The sequence below is a fragment of the Myxocyprinus asiaticus genome, chromosome 35, assembly GCF_019703515.2.
Source record: "Myxocyprinus asiaticus isolate MX2 ecotype Aquarium Trade chromosome 35, UBuf_Myxa_2, whole genome shotgun sequence".
NCBI lineage: Eukaryota > Metazoa > Chordata > Actinopteri > Cypriniformes > Catostomidae > Myxocyprinus > Myxocyprinus asiaticus.
Window position 1 is genome coordinate 40,042,546 of NC_059378.1, and position 20,492 is coordinate 40,063,037.

Sequence of the window (20,492 nt, forward strand, 5' to 3'; positions counted from 1 at the left end):
TACCATGGTTATTTTCTGTAGTTTCATATCAGTGGAAGCTAATACCACTGTTTTATTTTAAGAATTTTTGTTGTAACTATAGTATTTTGATGGAAACTATGGTTACCATTGTACATTTTATGTAAGTGCCCAATTAATGCCTAATTCCAAATGGTTCAAGTCAACATACTGTACCTTGGCCTTCTCTTCTGACATCATATAAAGCTCCTGTTCACTCATCCAGGCTTCAGCCTCAGCGGCGTCGAAGTAGTACTGCTGGGCTTTATGGGCCTCCTCGAGTCTTGTGTGGCGTTTCTCCGTCTCCTGCATGATCAGGGTCCATAGCTGCTGAAGGTCGGCCAGACGTGCTTGGATTGCCTCCGCGTTGGGGCTGTCAGCCTTCACAATGCTCTGACTGCGCTCAAAAATATCATCACAGCGTGGCTGGTGGCCCTGAATCTCTTTCTGTAATGTCTGTGGACGGACAACAGTGGGTGCAAGGTAACAAAGGTATTGGGTATGTATTTAAAACAGTTATACCTGTATGCCAAGAACCCTTATCAAGTTACCTGGTTCTTCTTGATAAGCAGTTGAACAGTCTGTAAATTGTTGCCATGGTCTGTTGACGTAGCGAGAGGCATTCTCTCCTCGACCCAAAGCTGCAGACAAAACGATATTTCAACAATTCATCATTTACACCCAAAAATGCAGGCACATACTGTACTAGTCAAAACTACATAATGAAAGGAAAAAGATGCAGTCAATTTATCACCACTCGTCCCATAACCTAAAGTAAGGGTTATGTTAGGTTTAGTGCAAATAATGTAGCAAACATTATAAAGAGTAAAATAGAACTCACGATTTCATCCTCAACGTCGCGGTTGAACTGGTGGATCTCACGAGACGCCATGAGGAAGTTCTTTCTCTTAATCAGAGGATCCAGAAGCTCCTTGAACTTCTGCTCGACCACCTTCCTGCGTCCATCAACCTCATCCGTGTCCTTCCCCTCCTGTCTCAGAACATGAGCTTGAGACTGGAGCTCCTCCACCTCTCTCTGACGCACCTCCACCTGGTTCTCTAACATCTGAGCCAACCAAAAAAAAAAGACGCTTCTTGATTCTTGATTCTGTAGAGTCTTAATCTACAAACCTCAGACTTCAATCTGTACTTATAAACATTCAAATTAGAAGAGGGGTCCCAAACCTTTAGACCAGGGGTTGGCAACCTTTTTTTTCCCCTGGTCAATGGCTGTGCCGAAGCATCTTATATATTTCTTATATTATGTCATAAATTTTTCAAAATCACGCAGAGGGGTAATCACTAGCACACAAGCAACAGTGAGAGAGAAGCAGTCTATTTTATTTATATGAAGTTTTTCGCACCTTCATTCCAATCTATATCTTGATGTAATCTTTCCTCATGATCACGCAGTGTGTTTTCATCAGCTGAATGGGAGACTAAACAATATTAAAGTGTGACGAGACTTGCGCTGCACATGCAAGTCATTCGCACATCACAAGCCGGTTGATTTCGGTGAATCGCACCTCCAAAATCCTAAAACTTTATTTCCAGGTTTAATTTAGATTTTGAATAGACTTGATGTGGGTTTATGTTTTCTCTTTTAATCGTTTAATGTAATTTTTAGTGTGACTATGGTTTAAGGAGGGTGTACCTGTATGCTGGGTTGGAAATCTCAAGGATTAATAGTGGTGTTTTTCTTATTACATGACGTGTTGTTCTGAGAGCAGAAAGAATCAAATGAAACACTGAATGTAGGCTGTCATCCACGCAGTCTGACTGAAGCAAAGCGGGCGCGTTTACTCGTGCGATTAACCGAAAGTGAAGCGCTGCCGGCTTGTGATGCGTGAAAGGATTGCACGCGCTGCATGAGTCTGTTGGGTATACTGCAGTCTCATCACATTTTAACTTTTTGTTTAGTCTCCCATTCAGCTCATGAAAACACGCTGTGTGATCTTGAGGAAGGATTACGTCAAGATATAGATTGGAATGAAGGTGCGGAATTTATATGAATAAAATTGGCTGGTGTGCCAGTGATTACCCCTCCGCGTGTCAATGCTGGCACCCGTGACATAGGATGCCGACCCCTGCTATAGACCAATGAATTTCCATGACTTTTCCAGTCATTTGTGATTATTGGGTAAAAATATTAACTCACAAAAAAATGTCTAGCCAATAAAATATATTATAGCTGAGCATTTCTAGAAAAAAAATCATATTCACTACAGAAACACAGATGACTCTATTTCCATATTTTCCACGTCTATGGGAACCTTGTGAGAAAAGCCCTTATGAGTAAATATTCAAACTTGCAAAAAGAGACAGAACATTTTGCAATTACATCGTCATCAGTGTCCAATCAAAACAGCACACCTGATTCCTTTTACATTTTAAACCAAGTTGTCTACCATAAATCTTCTATATATGGAAAGATTATGTTATATTATCTTTTGTAACATTTATCAACTTATCATGTTGCATGCTGATGCTCTCTAATCTGTTTTGTCATTTTAATTTGTCTGGATATGTGCATATGTTTGAATTACAATGAATATCTCTGACATTTGTGGATGCATTAAATAGAAGATGTATGGTAGGCAACTTTTCTATTTTTGCACTGAGCACTTAGGCACGTTTTGTAATCTGAATAAAGACAAATGAAAAATATTTTCTATGGAGTTTTTTCCTTGTTTACACTACTACATTTAAGGCCATATCCACACTAATACGTTTTTGTTTGAAACGTTTGAAACACATCTTTTTCTCTACATTTTAGCCTTCCATCCACACTGAGACAGCGTTTTTGACAGCAGAAACGGTGCTTTTCGAAAACACTCTCCCAAGTGGATAAATTCGAAAACATATGTGTAGTCCACACTACAACGCAAAGACTGAGATATCTGAAAATGATGACGTATTTGTTGTAATGTGATGCAGTCATGTGATCCATTCAAACCAAAACAATCAAGATGGCGGCCCATGTTGTGGCAGCATTGTTGTGCCTGCTTTTTCCTTTGATAGCTTTGTTAAAAATAAATGTTACTTTGTACAACCTTCCCACTGCATTATTTCAAAGGTGACGGAAAGTTTATTAGGAATTGCTGTCCGGCGACGGAACGTGAGGATAATTGCGTTTCAGACCGCATATGGAATGGCATTTTTTCGCATGCGTAGTAAAGGGATTTAAGACTTTTCATATGTTTCAGTGTGGATGAACAACTTTTGAAAAATGCTTGAAAATGGCAGTGTGGACGGAGAGCTTTTCAAAAACAAAAATGCAGTTTTCAAATGTATCCAGATTAATGTGGACATAGCCAGAGATGCCACTTTTGTCCAGTGAACACTGAGCTTTTCTAAAACGCTCTCCCAAGTAGATACATTTGAAAACGCGTGTGTGTGGTCCACACTACAACACGAAGACAGAGACATCTGAAAACTATGACATATTTGTTGTCATGTGACACAGTCATATGATCCATTAAACCCCAAAAAATCAAGATGGCGACTCACATTGTACAGGTGTTATTGTGCCTGTTATTCACTTTGATAGCATTGTTAAAGATAAAAGTTACTTCGTACAACATTCACAATGCAGTCCTCTGAGGTTTACTCGGAATTGCTGTCTGGCAACCAAACACGAGGACAATTGCTTTTGTGGTAGTTTGGATGGAGAGTGTTTGAAAACTGTGTTTTCAAATGTATCCAGATTAATGTGGACATAGCCTAAGAAAATGTGCAGTACACAACAAAGCACACTGTGTACTGAATACTGACCATCCATTGCCCTTGTGATAAGCGAAACATAACACTAGCAACATGATTTTTATCGGGATCTCCTTGTCTTATTGTTTGACTGGACAGCCAAAAGACATAAAAAAACAACATCTCCACACCTGTTGTTTTTTGAGCAGGATGTTGACACTGGTCAGATCTTTGCCGTAGTCGTCTGATTGGATTTGACCTTCCAAGCCCACCAGCCATTTGTCAAGATCAGCACAGCTCTGGGTGAACAGCTCGGCCTTGTTGGCGTCAAACAGACACTGAGCTTTAGTTTGAGTCGTGGATTCCAGTTCGGTCCACATCTTCTGAAGAGCCGCCAACTTCTCCTTCACAACAGCTTCAGTCTCAGGTTTCTCTGATACCAACTGCTTAGCTTCCTGCAGAGAAACCAAAAGCAAGAATGGAAGATGAACAGAAAAAATGTAAGATGAACAGAAAAAATGTGTACCATAATTACACACATGATTGGCTATTACACTGACAAAACAGTACCATGGTATTAAGATGTTTTTGTACATGGTATCATGGTAATATCATGGTATTCTTTGGTATATGGCATATGAATTTCAATATCGTGGTACATATATCAAAGTTACCATTTGACTCCATCATTGTACCATAGTACTTTTTGTTATCAGTTCCTTTACATTCATTGAACTTCAAAGAATACCTTGGCGACCACGGTAAAGGTCCAAAACAATATGATATTACCATGGTATTTTACCAGAAAAACATGGTAATACTTGTTTGATTTAATTCAGGCTTTAGATTTTTCAACTGAATTACTGTATGCACTTACGTATCTAATGCAGAAAATATAGAGACTAAGAGGAACTTTTATGTATTTATTTCCTGAAATATTATGAAATAAATGCAAGATAATATATTAAAATTGCAAAACAAAACCTCAAATACATGCTTTTATAACTTGCCTTCTCAATTTTGTCGAGCCATTCCTTGTTGGACTGCAATTCGGCCATGAAAGCCTGATGTTTGAGCCATTTGCTGTGTAAGTTACGTGCTTCATCATAAGACATATCTTGAGCTGTCAGCATCTTCTCATTTATCCACAGTGACAACTACATGTTGAACAAGACCGTTATGTTTATAGAAATATTTTAGGAAAGCATACTGTATTACAAATCGTAACACATTATGGAATGAATCTATGGAAAAGTAACAAAAAAAAAAACAACTTTTCTGCTGTAGCTATGTCATCCATTTGTCAGTCTACAGGCCACAAAAAACACTGAGGGCAAAGGTCAGCTCACCTCTTGACAGTCCTGTAGGAACTTCTGCAGGTCTCTGTTGTCCTTCAATCTCATGAGGAGTTCCACAGCTGCCTCACGATTCTTCTTATGCCTGCAGGTTAAAGGTCACAAAACAATCTCACCTTTTACGCAATATCCTTAGTCCACCTGTGTGAGATTAATTGGTCTATGTGTTGTTGTTACCGATCATCGATGGACGCTGCTCTCTCTTGGATGCGCTCTGCATTGATGTTTCCGTCACTGGCCAGTCTCCTCCCGGCCTCCACCACACCATTGATCTTGTCTTCATTGGCATCCATGGTGGTCATAAAGTCTTCCTGTTTCTTAATAGCAGCCTCTGCCCCTTCCAGTGTGGTGGGCATCTCAGTGTGAGCCAGAACATATTCCTACACGACATGAACAATTGTTACAACTTGTCTCTCGTTAATAAATAAATAAAAAAAGAAGCAAAAAAACACGGTTACAGTAAAGCACTTATAATGAAAGTGAATGGGGCCAGTCAGTAAACGTAAAAATACACACCGTTTCAAAAGTATAGTCACGAATAGACATGAACATTATACGTGTAAATGTGATTTTATTGGGATAAAATGTATTACATGGTTTACCAGCATTACGTCATCATGGTGATGCTGTAGTTGGATATAGCTTTACGCAGATAGGTAAGTGATTTCACTGCACTAAAATCATGTTAACATGTATAATGTTTACATTTTGTGGCTATACTTTAAATTGTGTATTTGAATGTTTATTGACTGTCCAAATTCACTTCCATTGTAAGTATCTTACTTAAACCGTGATTTTTGCTTCTTTTTTTTTTACATTTGTGGAAATCAACATCATGCCACAAATGTTGATATTTGAGCTTAAGAATAAAAGTAAGAAGAAACTCCAACAAGACGTACTGTATATCCGAACAATATGTCATGTGAGCAAACAAGTAATATATTTGCTGCCGGGCAGTCTTTTCTATGTTCACTGACATGACGTAAATGCAAGGACAAATGACGAAAGCCTGAAATCGAACCTGACAGCTCATTAACGTAGGCTTACTGTAGCAAATCGAAGTAAGGCAAAAATGTGGTTTTGACCACAGATTTTTGATGTTGGTCTTTGAATAAAATGCAAAATTCTAAATTTAACATGCATCCGAATGTAATAAAACATGAAATTTCTTGAACGTGAAAAACTCGTTACCACAACATTGAAATTGGGTGGACAATTTTTCTAAGCGATCTTCCGCTAAAAATACTACGCATACCGATTCATTTTTTTCTCTCCCGATCTGATACCTGAACTCTTAGCATCGTCCGATACCAATCCCGATCTGATACCAATGTTTTTCTCTTAATTAGTTCAGAATTCATCTAACTAAATAAATAAAATGCACGAGTCATATGAACTATTTTAATGGTGCTTTTATGGTTCTTTTATACCAGATTTGGAGCTTGATGGTAGAAACCATGATTATCACACAGTATTGGATTATGATCGGGTTTGTCGGATAGATGTCCTATCCTGTTAAAAATGTCAGAAGTGGAGTGATATAGGATCGATGCATCCCTAATAGTAATAGTGATGCTTGCTTTAGAAAACACTTACAATGATGAAAAACATCTGCCCATCTCACCTGGTTGTTAAGGAACGCCTCGGCCTGTTTGGTGTCTCGGAGGAAGATTTGGTAGGCATGAGACTGCGACAGGAGATTTTGACGGTTCTCCCACATCTTATGCAGCTCGTTCCATCCCGTATCCAGAGCCTGAAGTCTTTGTCTGAGGAACATGTATTGAGCATCCGTCTGTCCCTGTGTCACCATCTCGCCCATGTCTCGCATCTTCTGGTAGTCTTCTTCGTAGTTGTTAATTTCATTCTTGATGCCCTCGTGTTGCCCTAGAAGCTTCTCCGCCTCAGCTAATGTGTTCGGCATGTCTTCGGATGCGATGGCTGTTTGCGTACGAGAAAGCCATGACTGGAAATCGTCCAGCTCCCTGAGGAACTGCTGGAGCTTGCTGGCTTCCCCGAGAGACGCCTCACGGTTATGTAGCGTCTCTTTCATCTCTTCCCAAACAGCGTTGATTTCTGCCAAACGTCCGGTGATGGCTTTGGCCTGGTCGGGATGTTCGCCGGCCAAGCGTTCTGCTTCGCCACGGAGGTCACCCAGTTTGGCTTCAATGGCGGCCAGATCGCGTTCCATGCCGGTGAGCTTGCGTTGGAGGGCCATTACACCCGTCAGGTCATTGCCCAGCTCCTGAGTGGACTCAATAACTTTGGTTTTCTCACGTATCCAGGACTTCGTCTCGTTACAGTCAAGGTGGTAGTTCTGTACACCCAAGGCGGAGTTGAGTGACTCTTTCTTCTGGTCAACCAAGTCACGGAACTGGCTCCATCTATGGAAAGGTGACAGGTCATATTTTAAAGTCAACATAAAACAGAATTCGCAACACATTTTATCTCCATGATGTAACATATTTCTAAGTGAAACAAAAAAGAATGTAGGGTGGGATTTGATTTTTTTTATATAATTTTTTTGATTTGAAGTGATTGGATGGGGAGAAATGGGTGTCCTTGAGTCATTAAAAATTGTCCCTGACTTATGAAATCAAACTTAAAAATGATCTACATGTGACGCTAATATATTGCACTGCATGACTCACCTATTGTTGAGTTTGTCTTGTTGAGCTTTGATGTCTTTTTCACTCGGGTGTCCACTGTGAATCAGTTGCCTGGCGATCTGATTCACCACAGCCACACGAGATGCCTGGTTATTCATTTCTGGCTCCAAACTCTCAAACCTAAAACAACATTTTCATCACAATCATGTTTAGAGAAAGCACATTTAAGAGTGGCAAAAATAATTTTGTCCTTGAGAAATGGAGAATGAGATTTTTGACCACAGAAGAGTGTGTCAAGGAACATTTAAGATGCTATCAAGCCACAGGAATGCTTCAGAAATACATATGTAATGCTGTTTTCCTCTGGGGTGACTCAGCATGAACAGCTGGACCAGAAAATAATTTTTCTACTAAATCAATTTTGCTGAGTCATTCTGAACCGGTCGGCCATCATTCAGTCAGTTAATGTGACTGAAGGAACACATGGCATGTGAAGAGGGCATGACAACCTTCTGACTTACATGGGGATTAACTGCAGGGTTCTTCACTGAAATATAGCATGCAACTGTTTACCCTGCTGAAAAAAACAAAACAGCTCAAACCAGAGTAAGGTGGTTTATGGTTTTAGAGAAATTTTGGGCACTTGTAAGCTGGTCAGGCTGGAAAACCAGCTGGTAGATCAACTAAATCAGCTTGACCAGGTTGGGAGATATGCTAAACCAACTAAACACCAGCTCAGCTTGACCAGGATGAGAAAATGTGCTAATCAAGCTACACACCAGCTGGGCCAGGTTGAGAGATGTGCTAAACCAGGTAAAGACCAGCCTAGCCAGGCTGGTAGACCAGCAAAATCAGCTAAAAATAATTTCAACCCAACTGGGAGATGTGCTAAACCAGCTAAACACCAGCTTGGCCAGGTTGGAAGATGTGCTACACCAGGTAAAGACCAGCTTGAGTAGGCTTGTAGACCAGCAAAACCAGCTAAAATCAGGCTGAAAAAAATAGGCTTAACTAGGCTGGGAGATATGCTAAACCAGCTAAACACCAGCTTGACCAGGCTGGTAGACCAGCAAAACCAGCTAAAAAAAAAAAAAATCAGCTTGACCAGGATGGTAAATGTGCTAAACATGCTAAACACCAACTGGGCCAGGTTGGGAGATGTCCTAAACCAGGTAAATACCAGTTTGACCAGGTTGGGAGATGTGCTAAACCAGCTAAAAAACATCTTGACCAGGCTGAGAGATGTGCTAAACCAGGTTAAGACCAGCTTGACCAGGCTAGTATACCAGCAAAACCAGTTAAAAACCAGCCTGACCAGAATGGTAGAGCAGCTAATTAAGCTATAAACCAGGTTTGCCAGGCTGGTAGACAAGCTAAACCTTCTAAAACCAACTAAAACCAGCAAACCACCTTAGGCTGCTTAAAGCTGTTTATTTTACAGCAGGGATAGTGAAATTCCCCTTTGCGTTAAATACATCTAGAAAGCGATGAATACTCCTTGACCTCTCACCTGTGCTGAATGACCTCCAGGTCTTCAAGTTTCTCTGGAATCTCCATGCTGTTCAGCCACTGTTCCTTCTCATCGATCCAGCGTTCGCAAGCGTCCGCCTCGCTGAACATCTTATACAGTGCCAGCGCATCCTGCAGGGCCTGTTTCCTCAGCCTGGTAAGCTCTGCCACCTCCTTATAGCGCTCCTCAATACCCGCCAGCCGTTCGTTAACTTTTGCCGCCTGCGCCTGTTCGGGAGGCAGCAATTGAGCCTGTTCCTGAAGGGCGTCGATCACCGGTTGATAGCTGGCGACCTCTGCCGAAGCATCCTTGTGTTTCTTGACCAGAGCTTGTGTGGAAAATTCATCATGACCGACGTCAGCGCTTGAGACAATTCGTAGAGCATCCAAAGTCCAGGCGTCTACATCATCTGCGTCGACTTGGAATTGGTGAAGATTGCAGGCTTCTTCCAAACGAGCTTTCCTCACTGCGGCTAGCTGTTCCAGAGCAGCCCATTGCGCCTGGACGTCAGCGATACGTTCACGGATCTTGGCCTCTCCGAAGTGGCCAGCGTCCGCCATGGCTTGACCTTCACGCACTGTGTGTTGAAGGTGACCAGCGCGGCCACACATTTCATCCTCAAGGGCGCGGTGCTGACTCAGCAGGCGCACCGCGCCCGTCAAATCCTTTCCGCAGTCATCAGAGGACAAGATTTGCTCTTTCTCGCGAATCCAGCCCTCTTCCTCGGCCATCTCCCAGAAGAACTTCCAGAGGCGACGGGACTCTTCGAGACGAGCGCGGCGTTCGGCCGCGAGCTGCGTCAGTTCCTGGTAGCAGAACTCCATGTGGGCGATGCGGTCACGGATTACCTGAGGGTCACAGGGTTTGTAGCCTGCAGTGTAAAAAGTTGGTTAAATAAACACTTTTAAGCGAGTTCGATTTACAAAATAATTTGACTGTTTTTCTGTACATCTCATGAAAAACATGTCCTGGCCACATTTCACCCCAAAATCAAAAGAAGTATATTTTGCATTAAGAACATGAAACTTATTTCAAGATCATTACATTTTTTTTAAATTGTGACCTTTTTGTAATGACAATTAAGCACAACTTTCCTACAAATTCTTCATATTATAATGCATGAACTCTAGTTCTCAATAGATCTAATGCAAAAAAATGTGTGTTATTTAAATTGTTAATGTGAATGTTGTTAAATTGTTATTTCAATATTATTAATACATTTTCTGATTAGATTCTCATTACTGTAATAAAGTACTTTTTATTTTACAATAATATTTAATAATTCAATTATAACAAAATAATGTAATCATATTTTTTTATATTTAATAATTTAAATATTAATTTTACACAATGCTTTTTAAATAACATAATAATATATTAATATAATAACAAATAATAATAATATACATGTAATAATTTTTTTTTTACATATTACACAAAAATTACTGTAATTTTTTTTATTGATTAGTTAATTGATTATAATTTTTTCTATATTGAAATTTAAATCATCATAAATTTAAGGCAGTACAACAATTCTACCAAGGTGAATAAATACCTTACAGTTTAAATAAATAGATTTTTTCTTTTTGCATTAGATTTAATGAGAATTCGATTTTATGCATTACAGTAATGACAATGTTGGAGGAAATGTCACAATGCAAACAATTATAGTTCTAAAAAATAGGCTTAATTTTCTTTAAACAAAGTATAATTTCTTATTTATTGCTTTTATTTTGTGAAATATGACCTGGACATGTTCTTGACAAGTTAGGGTTAGGGTTTCATTACTGTACTATTGGTTTGTAAAATATTTCTTATATTAATATTTTTTATTTTTCTAGTTTTAATATATTTTATTATACATATTATATTATTTTATATAACATATTATTTTATTTGTAATTATAGTATATAATTATATTTAATTATTTTATTGCACATACTACCCATAAAATACTGTAAAACAATGACTTATTTATTTATTTATCCATTTATTTTATTCTAATTTAAATCAGGATGAATTAAAAACAATACAACAAATACTATCATGCTAAATAAATACTTCACTATTTAAATAACATTTATCTAGATTTTTTTTTTTCATTAGATCTAATGAAAATTGTAACAGTAATGAGAATTTGAGAGGAAGATGTGCTTAAGTTTCTTGAAAATAATATCACAATTGTCCCAGAAACTGGCGCAATTTTCTTTAAACAAAATACAATTCCTTATTTCTTTCTTTTGATTTTCATGTGAAATATGACTTGGACAATTCTTGGCAAGTTTTGTGAGATTCGCTCATTTGTATCTTAAATGAAGAATTCAGGTAAGAAACATGACGATGTTCACAAATGTTTATTGACAGCATTTTCTCTCTTCTTACCCTCCTCGTCCACGGCAAACTTCTGAGCGTTAGCGTTGACGGCTCGCACGCGATCGGCCTGGATGGCAATGTCGGCCTCCACCAGAGCGTGTTTCTGCAGCAGATCTTCTACTCCCAGCAGATGCTTCCCATAGTCTTGAGACAGCAGCAACATCTGACGAGAGAACCATCAAGATATGAAACTCCACCAAGGTCATCCCAACTTGATCAGAGGACTATTCACTTTTTATTAAAGCTTCAAAAACCTCACCTTCATCTCATCCATCCAGTCCATGATGTAGAGCATCTCCTGGAAGACGCGCTGCAGTCCGAGGTTCATCTCCAGCCGCTGTCTGCGAGCCTTCAGAAGCTCCAATAGATACTCCCACAGTCGCAGCACGTTGTCTTTACGAGCGGCGATGCGCTTGATGTCGTGATAGTTCTCTGTCTCCAGCTCTTTCGCCACGGCGACCACCGCCAGCACGCGCTCCTCGTATGCCGCGATATCCGTCTCGATGGCTTCGTGTTTTTTGGTAGCTGCCTCCACCGCCTGGAGGTCGAATCCAAAGTTGTCCTGCAGAAGACGTGAAAAATACAACATGTGAATACAAATTCTCTGTTCAACTAGTTAAAGGTGCTGTAAGTGATTTTTTCATGGAAAGGTATGCAAAAATGTGTGTGTTATGAGATCTCACCTATCTCTGTGACAGCACTACACACTGTAAACAGCAAACAAAAAAGTGTCCGCGGGCCACGGGTCAATGACGCCTTCTGCCTGTCAATCATTTTGCCCGTTCTCATAGTATAGTAGTTTCAGTGAATTATTGATGCCTAATCCCATTTTTATGCCATGTTGCTCATAACAGTTCTCAGTTGAGTGCGCTATTATTGACAACCGTTTCTGCACGATGTCGGTCTTAATATAACTCGTTTGGTATCTTTGGAGTGCAGGGTTTTGGAAAGAGGGGGTGTGATCGGCTGAAATCGCTTACAGCACCTTTAAGCAATTAATTTATGGCACAGTTTTAATTCCTGGTGTACTTCAAAGTGAACATCCGGAGCAAAAAATGAAAATTCTGTCAATTACTTTCCCTCATTTGAACTCATTTGTCTCTCTTTCTTCGGTGGAAAACAAAAAGAAACTTTAAAAAACCATCTTCACATGCCTTTTCGTCATATACCGAAACTAAATAGTGACTCTGAACTGTAAAACCACAATAAAAGTAGTTGATGCGACACGCACACTATTTTGCAAGGTCTTCTGAAGCCAAATGATCACTTTGTGTGATGAACAAATTGAATCTAATTCAATATTCACGCTCAAATCATTGATCAACTCATGATCAGCGCCCAAATAAAAAAAGGGCGACATGTCAATAACATCAAACCAATGAGATTTGTCATATTTGATGTTCCCTTTTGGGATGAAAGTCATGCGAGTTTGGAGAAACATTAGGGTACGGAGGACAGGGCGGGAATTTCTTTTTTTCTGAAATAGTTTTGCCCTCACAAAAGTTTGCGTTCCCTCACAATAAATTTACCATGTTTTTACAACAGTAACCATATTTTAATCATGATATTCATAGTGAAACCGTAGTAATAATACAGGAAAACGAAAACGATGGTAATAAAAATCATAATATTGTGGATATAATGGTTTTACTAAAAATCCCATGGTATTTGTAGCAAAACCATAGTACCCTCAAGATGACCCAGGTTCATTTATAGTAAAATATGGTTACTAAAGGAATACAGTGGTCACACTTCATATTAGGTGTCTTTAACTACTATGTACTAACAATAAATACACACAAGACTATGTATTTACTGTGTAACTACATGTTGTTCTGCAAAATTCCCACATTTGCTGCTACTGAGGTTGAGGTACGGGTAGGTTTATGAGTAAGGGTAGTGTTAGGGTTAGGATTAGGAGTAAGGGTTGGGTTAGGGTTAGGGGTAAAGTTAACAGTGTAACTACAAATGTAATTAAATGGAAGTACTTCAAATGTAATTACAATGCAACAACATGTATGTACATAATAGGTACACTGTAACAAATGGTTAAGTACATAGTAGTTAACGCCACCTAATATAAAGTGGGTCCCCATGGTTTCCTCAAAAAAAAATTTTTTTTTTACTACAATGTTACTACAATATTACTATAGTAAAACCATGGTTTCAGTCAAAAAAGACAAAAAACATGGTTAGCCTACAACAGTAATGGTTACTATAATATTACTTTAGTAAAACCATGATTACCACTAAAAACTATGGTTACTACAGTCCACAATATTAGTAGAGCAAAACCATAGTAAAATTATGGTATTTGTATAGTAAAACCATAATAGCCACAAAAATATGATTTTTACTACCATAGTTTTTATTTTCCAGTATTATTACTATGATTTCACTATGAATATCATGGTTAAAATATAGTTACTGTAGTAAAACTATGGTAAACCGATTGCGAGGGAACGCGAAACTATTTCAGGAAAAAAAAATCCCACCCTGTCCTCTAAGTGGCTCAGTATTAGAGCACTTTATGAAATTATATGAAAAAACAAAACAAAACAAAAAAAAGAGTAATTAAAGAATTTCTTTTTTATTTTTGGTGGAACTACTTCTTTATGACATCAAACGTTTGGCCATGCAAACGTCTCCTCGGTTTTACATTTTGTACAATTATTATTATAAGTCGCCCCAAAAAACTAAATCATATAAAAACTAGACACTAGGTTGAACAGCTCCATTTTTGCCCATGTTTACACAAAATGAGAAATTAAATCAATTCAACATTACATAAAAAAATCATTCCGTAATATCGCTCATTACATAGCTGAGAAATTATTTGCAAATAAGTAAAAAAACAAAACAAGCAACTGTGTTTTAAATAACTTATTATAATCCACTTCCATTACCAGGGGGCGTAAACTCAATGCATTGTTTACAGATGTGTGTGAGTCTTACAGCAATATATCAAAAGTTACCTGGGAAACGAGGCGCTGGTTTTCGCTCAGCCAGGTTTCTCTCATGGCGGCCTTGCGGTCGAAGCGCCGGGCGAGCTGCTCCAACTTCTCCTGACGAATCAACTCGGTCCTCAGCGCCAGCTCACGCTCGTGCTCTGCCTTCTCCAGACGTTCCCACGCCTACGACAACACAAGCACACAATCAACACAAACAAGCTGACCATACAAAAATATACAATGGTAATAAAGCTTTCCACCAAAGTACCTTAGTTACTAAAACTCATAGTAAATTACTATGGGATCTCCTTCAAAAAGCGTAAAAACGGTAGCAAAAAAACTATGGTTACCTTAGTACATTTGTTTGATGGAAAACAGATGTGATGGAATCAGATTGTAATACCATATGTACTTTGATATATACCAAGGTACATGTCCAAAAAACATGGTAACAACAAAAAACATGGTAACATCCTGGTATTTTCGATCAAATCTAGCCAGTTCAAAGTAACAAAGACACTACGTACTTGCAGTTCCTCAAGTTAAAGTCTCCTAATATAGATTAATGTGTTAACATAACACAGTTATTCTCACCTTGTTGATGTCTGAAATGAGTTTGCCCTCTCTTGGCATGTACACTTTTTGGTTATTTGCCCTCATTTTGCTCTGGATAGTGAACAAAAGCACCTCTAGGTTGCCCTTCTCAGTGAATCTGTGCGAAAAAGAAGAGTTTAAAATTCAATTCTGTTCATTTGAGTTTGATTTAATCCAAGCTAAATCTAAAAACAATTAGAGATTAAATATGCTTACAAATGCTTCACCTGTTCAACTCGAGAATTTCAACGGTCTTTACACTCTACAATACTTTTTTAAACTAGAATTTGTCCTGTTCACAACCCCTTTCTGTACTGAAAGTTACGGCTGAAGAAAATGTCAGTACCGATATTTACAACTTTCTGTTTTTGCAGCGGGGAAGCATGCAATGACAACAACAAAAAATATGTTGTCTATTTATTTTATTTGACTTATTTTGTCTGCAAGCTCAAAACTCAAAATTCAATGTAATTTATTTTGCCGTGGCATTGTAATTGCTGACTGGCTGTGCAGAAAACACTGATAGACTCACTTTGGGGGTTTCTCAACTGTCCGGTAAGTATTGAAGGCCTGAAGTTGCTGTTGGACTCCCACTAGAGAGTTCGCAAACTTGCGATTGTTCAGAATGATGATGGTTTGTTCAATCCATTCCAGAAGATCAGATGCCAGAGATTCATACTTCTCGATCATCTTCTCGGTCTCTATGGCGTTGTCGAGCACCTAATAATGGCAAATCAATGTCGTTTGGCATTAGAAACACATTATTTATCGAAATGACGAAGGTCAAAGGAGACAGACCTTTCCGATACGTTTGCCTTCCACCTTCAAGGCCTTCATCTTGGAGAAATAATGGTAGTATGTGACGACGTAGGTGATGACAGACTTTTCATCAGGGTGGTCTACGCTGATATCTGCACAGAAGACCACGCATTTTGATTATTTTTGTTTATCTTATTGTTTATTATCGTTTATTCTTTTAGCTTGATGAGGTGAGGTTAATCAGAAGGTGTGTACCCAGAAAGGGCTTGTACCTTCTGGATCCAGGAGTTTGGTGAGACCCAGGTGCTGTTCGGCCAGGTTGAAAGCATTCTGAAGGTTGTAGTGTGCATTGGACTTCTTTAGTTTGTCGAAATCAATCAGGTCTGGTCTGTAAATATGAGACAAAAGAGACTTTAGGATAAGATACATAATGTGTTATCAAAACCAAACTTTTGATGCAAGTCCCATTCACTACCCATGAATATGCATATATTTGTGCGTAAAACTAGTGTGCGAATGTTTTCATGTGGAAATCATGATTACAATTAAGAATTAAAATTCATTCTACAATTAGAAATCATGAAACTATTTAGTTTGCACTTGAATGAATTCTAAGGCCACATCCGTAATCAGTTTTTGTTTGAAATCTCTGTTTTCAGTTTCCTGGCATCATCGTTTTCCAGAGTATGTGGTAATGGAGAGCGTTTTCAAAATGCTCTGTTTTCGGTGGAGGAAAATGCTATTCTAGTGTGGAAGAGAGGTGTAAAAGTAGCAAAAATAATGAGTTTTTAAATGAAAACATATTATCAATTAAAATCCATATATACTAAAAAATCATATTATTATTAGAAATAACAAATTATAACTATTATATCTAGATAGCTTAAGTTTTAAGTTTGATGGTTATAGACATTACAGTAGGACAAACAGCTAGCTAGATAGGCAGACAGACAGACTGTCACATAGAAAGTCAGATAAACCATCAGACAGACGATGGATGGATGGAGGAAGAGAGAGAGAGAGAGAGAGAGAGAGAGAGAGAGAGAGAGAGGTTTGTTTAAATTTGAATTTTTGAAAGTTGAAGTTTGAATTAATGAACATTCTGTTGGTCCATTTGAAAATTCCATCAGTCAGACAGACAGATAGATACACAGAGAGAGAGAGAGAGAGAGAGAGAGAGAGAGAGAGAGAGAGAGAGAGAGAGAGAGAGAGAGGGTTTGTTTACATTTGAATTTTTGAAAGTTGAAGTTTGAAATAACGAACATTCCGCTGGAATACCACGCAATACCATCAGTCAGACAGACAGACAGACAGACAGACAGACAGAGAGAGAGATAGATAGATAGATAGATAGACAGATAGATAGATAGATAGATAGATAGATGGATAGATAGATGGATAGAGAGAGAGAGGGAGGGTTTGTTTACATTTGAATTTTTGTAAGTTGGAGTTTGAATTAATGAACATTCCGTTAGCCCATTCGAAAATTCTGTCTATGTGAGTCTATGGGATTTTTTCAATTTTTGATCATCTGCTGTGTAAAAACTGTCTGATCATTCAGAAATGACAAAGTCTTTGCAGAGTTTGGTGGATTTAGCTTGAAAGCTCTAGGAGGAGTTAGAAGTTAGAAATGTTAGTATTCATTTAGAGATTTGAAAAAACCCTAATCAAAGTTTGTAGAATAATGGTATGTTGGCTTTGTCAAGTCACAAAGTGTGCCATTTTGAGAATGAAAAGACTTTAGTGTGCATGCTCCAAGATAAGAGTGCATCTTTAGAGAGCATAAGGAAACGTTTGTAGAGTGTGACGAATCGCTGTCCAGAGCAGTTTGCGTGGAAAGCGCTTATATGGAGAGTGTTTGGGTGTGGTTTGCGCAAATAAATACTGGGGGAACGCACTCCGTCATTTTGAATAATCTGAATTTGTCAAAATTAGGACGAAGGTAAGAACAAATGTATGTGCATACGCACCTTTTGTGAATCCAGTGGAAATTTATCGTGACAACTTTTATTGCGCACGCAAGTATGCAACCTGTACACATTTATTAGTGAATGAGACCCAATGAGAATTCAAATATTTACATTGACAAAATTCATAACCTGTGGTTTGTGCAAACAAATACTGCAGGCACGCACTCACTCATTTGGGCCATGTCCACAATAATACGTACGTTTTCATTTTCCTCAACCAGTGTTTAAAAAAATGCTTTCCTTTACTGCATACTTTGTAAAACGAAAACTGTAAATGAAGTTTTCAAATGAAAACGGATTAGTTTGGATGTGGCCTTCGAGTTAACATGATTTGTCATTAGAACGAGAGTAAGAACAAATGTATTCAAATATGCACCTGCTGTGAATCCAGTGGTAATTTTGCGCAGCAACTTCTATGCTTTGATTAGTGAATGAGACTAAATTACTCATATATTTAGATTGACGAAATTCATACCTGTGTTTGTGAATGAGGGCATTGAACGCCATTCCATCGCGCCAGCTGGTGGTGAAGTTATGGATGTTGACGTTTGGATAGCTGTGAAACACACACGGGAACAGTCAGAAATCAATGACACGATTACAGGAGCGTTTGGTGAGTTAGCATGAGTTCTGAACGCCAACTCACCCAGCGGTCTTCATCTGACACCACAGAAGCAGTGCGTCTTTAGCCGAGCGTTTCTCTTTATTGTCTTCGGTCTCGACACTGATGTCCTGAATCTGTTACGAACACGAAAATGTAAGACAATATAGTAAACCCTCTTTTACGAAATCCATTTGAACAAGGACACAATGAAAAGCTGTTATCAGGCAGTTATCTGGGGAGCAGAATGATGCGCTTTACCTGGAAACGGAGGATGATGGTCCAAATGAGTCCAAGAGTGAGTCGGTGGTTGCCATCGACAATATCATGGGAGCCCATGTTTTCCAGGTGCACACGTTGTTCCTTGAGGAACTGAAGAGCTTTGTCCACATTCTCCAGACAGTGGATGCGCATACGGCCCTTCGTTGGCTTGGGCTGCAGACAAATAATGTCACATTTATATTATGTGAATGCAAATTATATAGTTATCTACCATCTATACATAGAAAATATACTGTTTAATGGGTATTAGGGCTCCACAATATGGATTTCTTCTGCTTCTTCTTCTTCGAGTAGGCCACAAAGCCACAATTATGACAAATTGAAGTTTTTAGCAACATTTTAATATTAATGTCAGAGAACTAATATTATATCTTTTCATTCAGTTAATTTTTTTTAGAAAAAAAAAAAAAAAAAAAAAAAACTAAAATGTAACTTCATAACAGCCATAAATTCATCACACTTTATGCTGGAAAATAATGGCATTCAGTTAAAAATATTACTGATTTTTTTTAATCATTTTCAACCCATGATGCTTGCAATTTTACGAATCACTTTTGCAAGTCAAAACCTAAATCTATGATAGCCATCTACATATAATGTTAAACTGTTGACATATTTAAAGCTGCACTACAGAATTCTGGGCTCTCTATCGACATCTGTGGTTAAAACATGCAATTGCAAGCTATTTGCGTTTTTATGTCAAGGGTTAGAACTGATCTTCTCTGAGGATGAATCCAATTTTTTGGTAAATTTAAAGGATAAATTACAACTGCCATGATCTATAGAAAATTTACACAAACATCTCTTTTTAATAAAATTCAGTTTACTGCCTGCTTTCCTCGGGCGGTACTAGCACAATGTCTATTGCGCCAGGCAAACAGCATGGAGTTTTGTGAATGAAGCGCAATCTATAATGAGCCCAATTTACAGGGAAAGGAAGCATGAATTGGCCACTACAGAATCCTGACCTTAACCCCATTGAAAGTCTTTGGGATGTGCTGGAGAATACTTTACTTTGATCGACTCTCCCGTCAACAAAACAATATCTCCGCCAAAAATGTATGCAACTCTGGATGGAAATAAATGTTGCATAAGGTTGTCGAAACAATGCCACGATGAATGGGCGCCGTAATTAAAGCTAAAGATGGTTCAATGAAATATTAGAGTATGCGACAGGCAGTGGAGGTTTTTTGCACTGAAATAACACGTGCAACTGTTTAGTGAATTCACGCCTATGACGTCTGAGCAAGTTAGTAGCTTATCTGCTAATGGGAAATTTCCCGCCAAATGGAATTCGACAGCTCTGAATGTAAAATCATTATCGTAGGCTTACCGTAGCCAACAGGAGTAAAGCAAGAAGACCATTTTATGTACTCGATAACGGTATTTTATTTATTACAAATGAACAATTAAACAAGAAAGCTTCCGTAGTGTATCTTTATATTGATGTGATCAATACAACACAAAAATCCAATTATGTACATTTGCAAGGAATAACAACAAATGTACATAATAAAGAAACGTAATATGTAGTGACAACACCAAACTAAACTATCAGAAATTGTACTACTCTTTAGTGCAGATAACGTTTACGATGAACTTTAACGCTGATTTTCAATTCATTCACTTTCATTAAGAGGTTTTACGTTCATATGAGCACATGAGAAGGATGGTATGGGTTAACAGGGATATTCATTGCAGTCAGCATTCCCTGCAGAGACTAGTATCTCAACACTTAAGATTCAGTTCAGCGTTGAGTTAATGATGCAGTGGCTTTTGTTCCAGTGGAAG

The 20,492-nt window shown here is 38.4% G+C and overlaps 1 protein-coding gene across 3 annotated transcripts in view; it reads right to left on the reverse strand.

Annotated features, from left to right (window-relative positions):
- The window catches only part of LOC127426018 (spectrin beta chain, non-erythrocytic 1-like), a 117,209-nt gene that overhangs the window by 22,211 nt on the left and 74,506 nt on the right, over window positions 1–20,492 (reverse strand). For 2 of the 3 annotated variants that reach the window (XM_051672442.1, XM_051672444.1), the window contains 20 exons: window positions 18,681–18,854; window positions 18,465–18,556; window positions 18,294–18,374; window positions 16,121–16,236; window positions 15,888–16,000; window positions 15,622–15,809; window positions 15,090–15,207; window positions 14,520–14,678; window positions 11,804–12,106; window positions 11,554–11,707; window positions 9,171–10,041; window positions 7,703–7,840; window positions 6,679–7,435; window positions 5,232–5,434; window positions 5,049–5,139; window positions 4,710–4,856; window positions 3,891–4,154; window positions 839–1,063; window positions 549–638; window positions 175–453 (listed from right to left, as the gene is read on the reverse strand). In XM_051672442.1, coding sequence (XP_051528402.1) covers window positions 175–453; window positions 549–638; window positions 839–1,063; window positions 3,891–4,154; window positions 4,710–4,856; window positions 5,049–5,139; window positions 5,232–5,434; window positions 6,679–7,435; window positions 7,703–7,840; window positions 9,171–10,041; window positions 11,554–11,707; window positions 11,804–12,106; window positions 14,520–14,678; window positions 15,090–15,207; window positions 15,622–15,809; window positions 15,888–16,000; window positions 16,121–16,236; window positions 18,294–18,374; window positions 18,465–18,556; window positions 18,681–18,854 — 4,563 coding nt within the window. Of the gene's footprint in view, window positions 1–174; window positions 454–548; window positions 639–838; window positions 1,064–3,890; window positions 4,155–4,705; window positions 4,857–5,048; window positions 5,140–5,231; window positions 5,435–6,678; window positions 7,436–7,702; window positions 7,841–9,170; window positions 10,042–11,553; window positions 11,708–11,803; window positions 12,107–14,519; window positions 14,679–15,089; window positions 15,208–15,621; window positions 15,810–15,887; window positions 16,001–16,120; window positions 16,237–18,293; window positions 18,375–18,464; window positions 18,557–18,680; window positions 18,855–20,492 lie in introns of all 3 variants that reach the window. The other variant, XM_051672443.1, reaches the window with a different exon arrangement.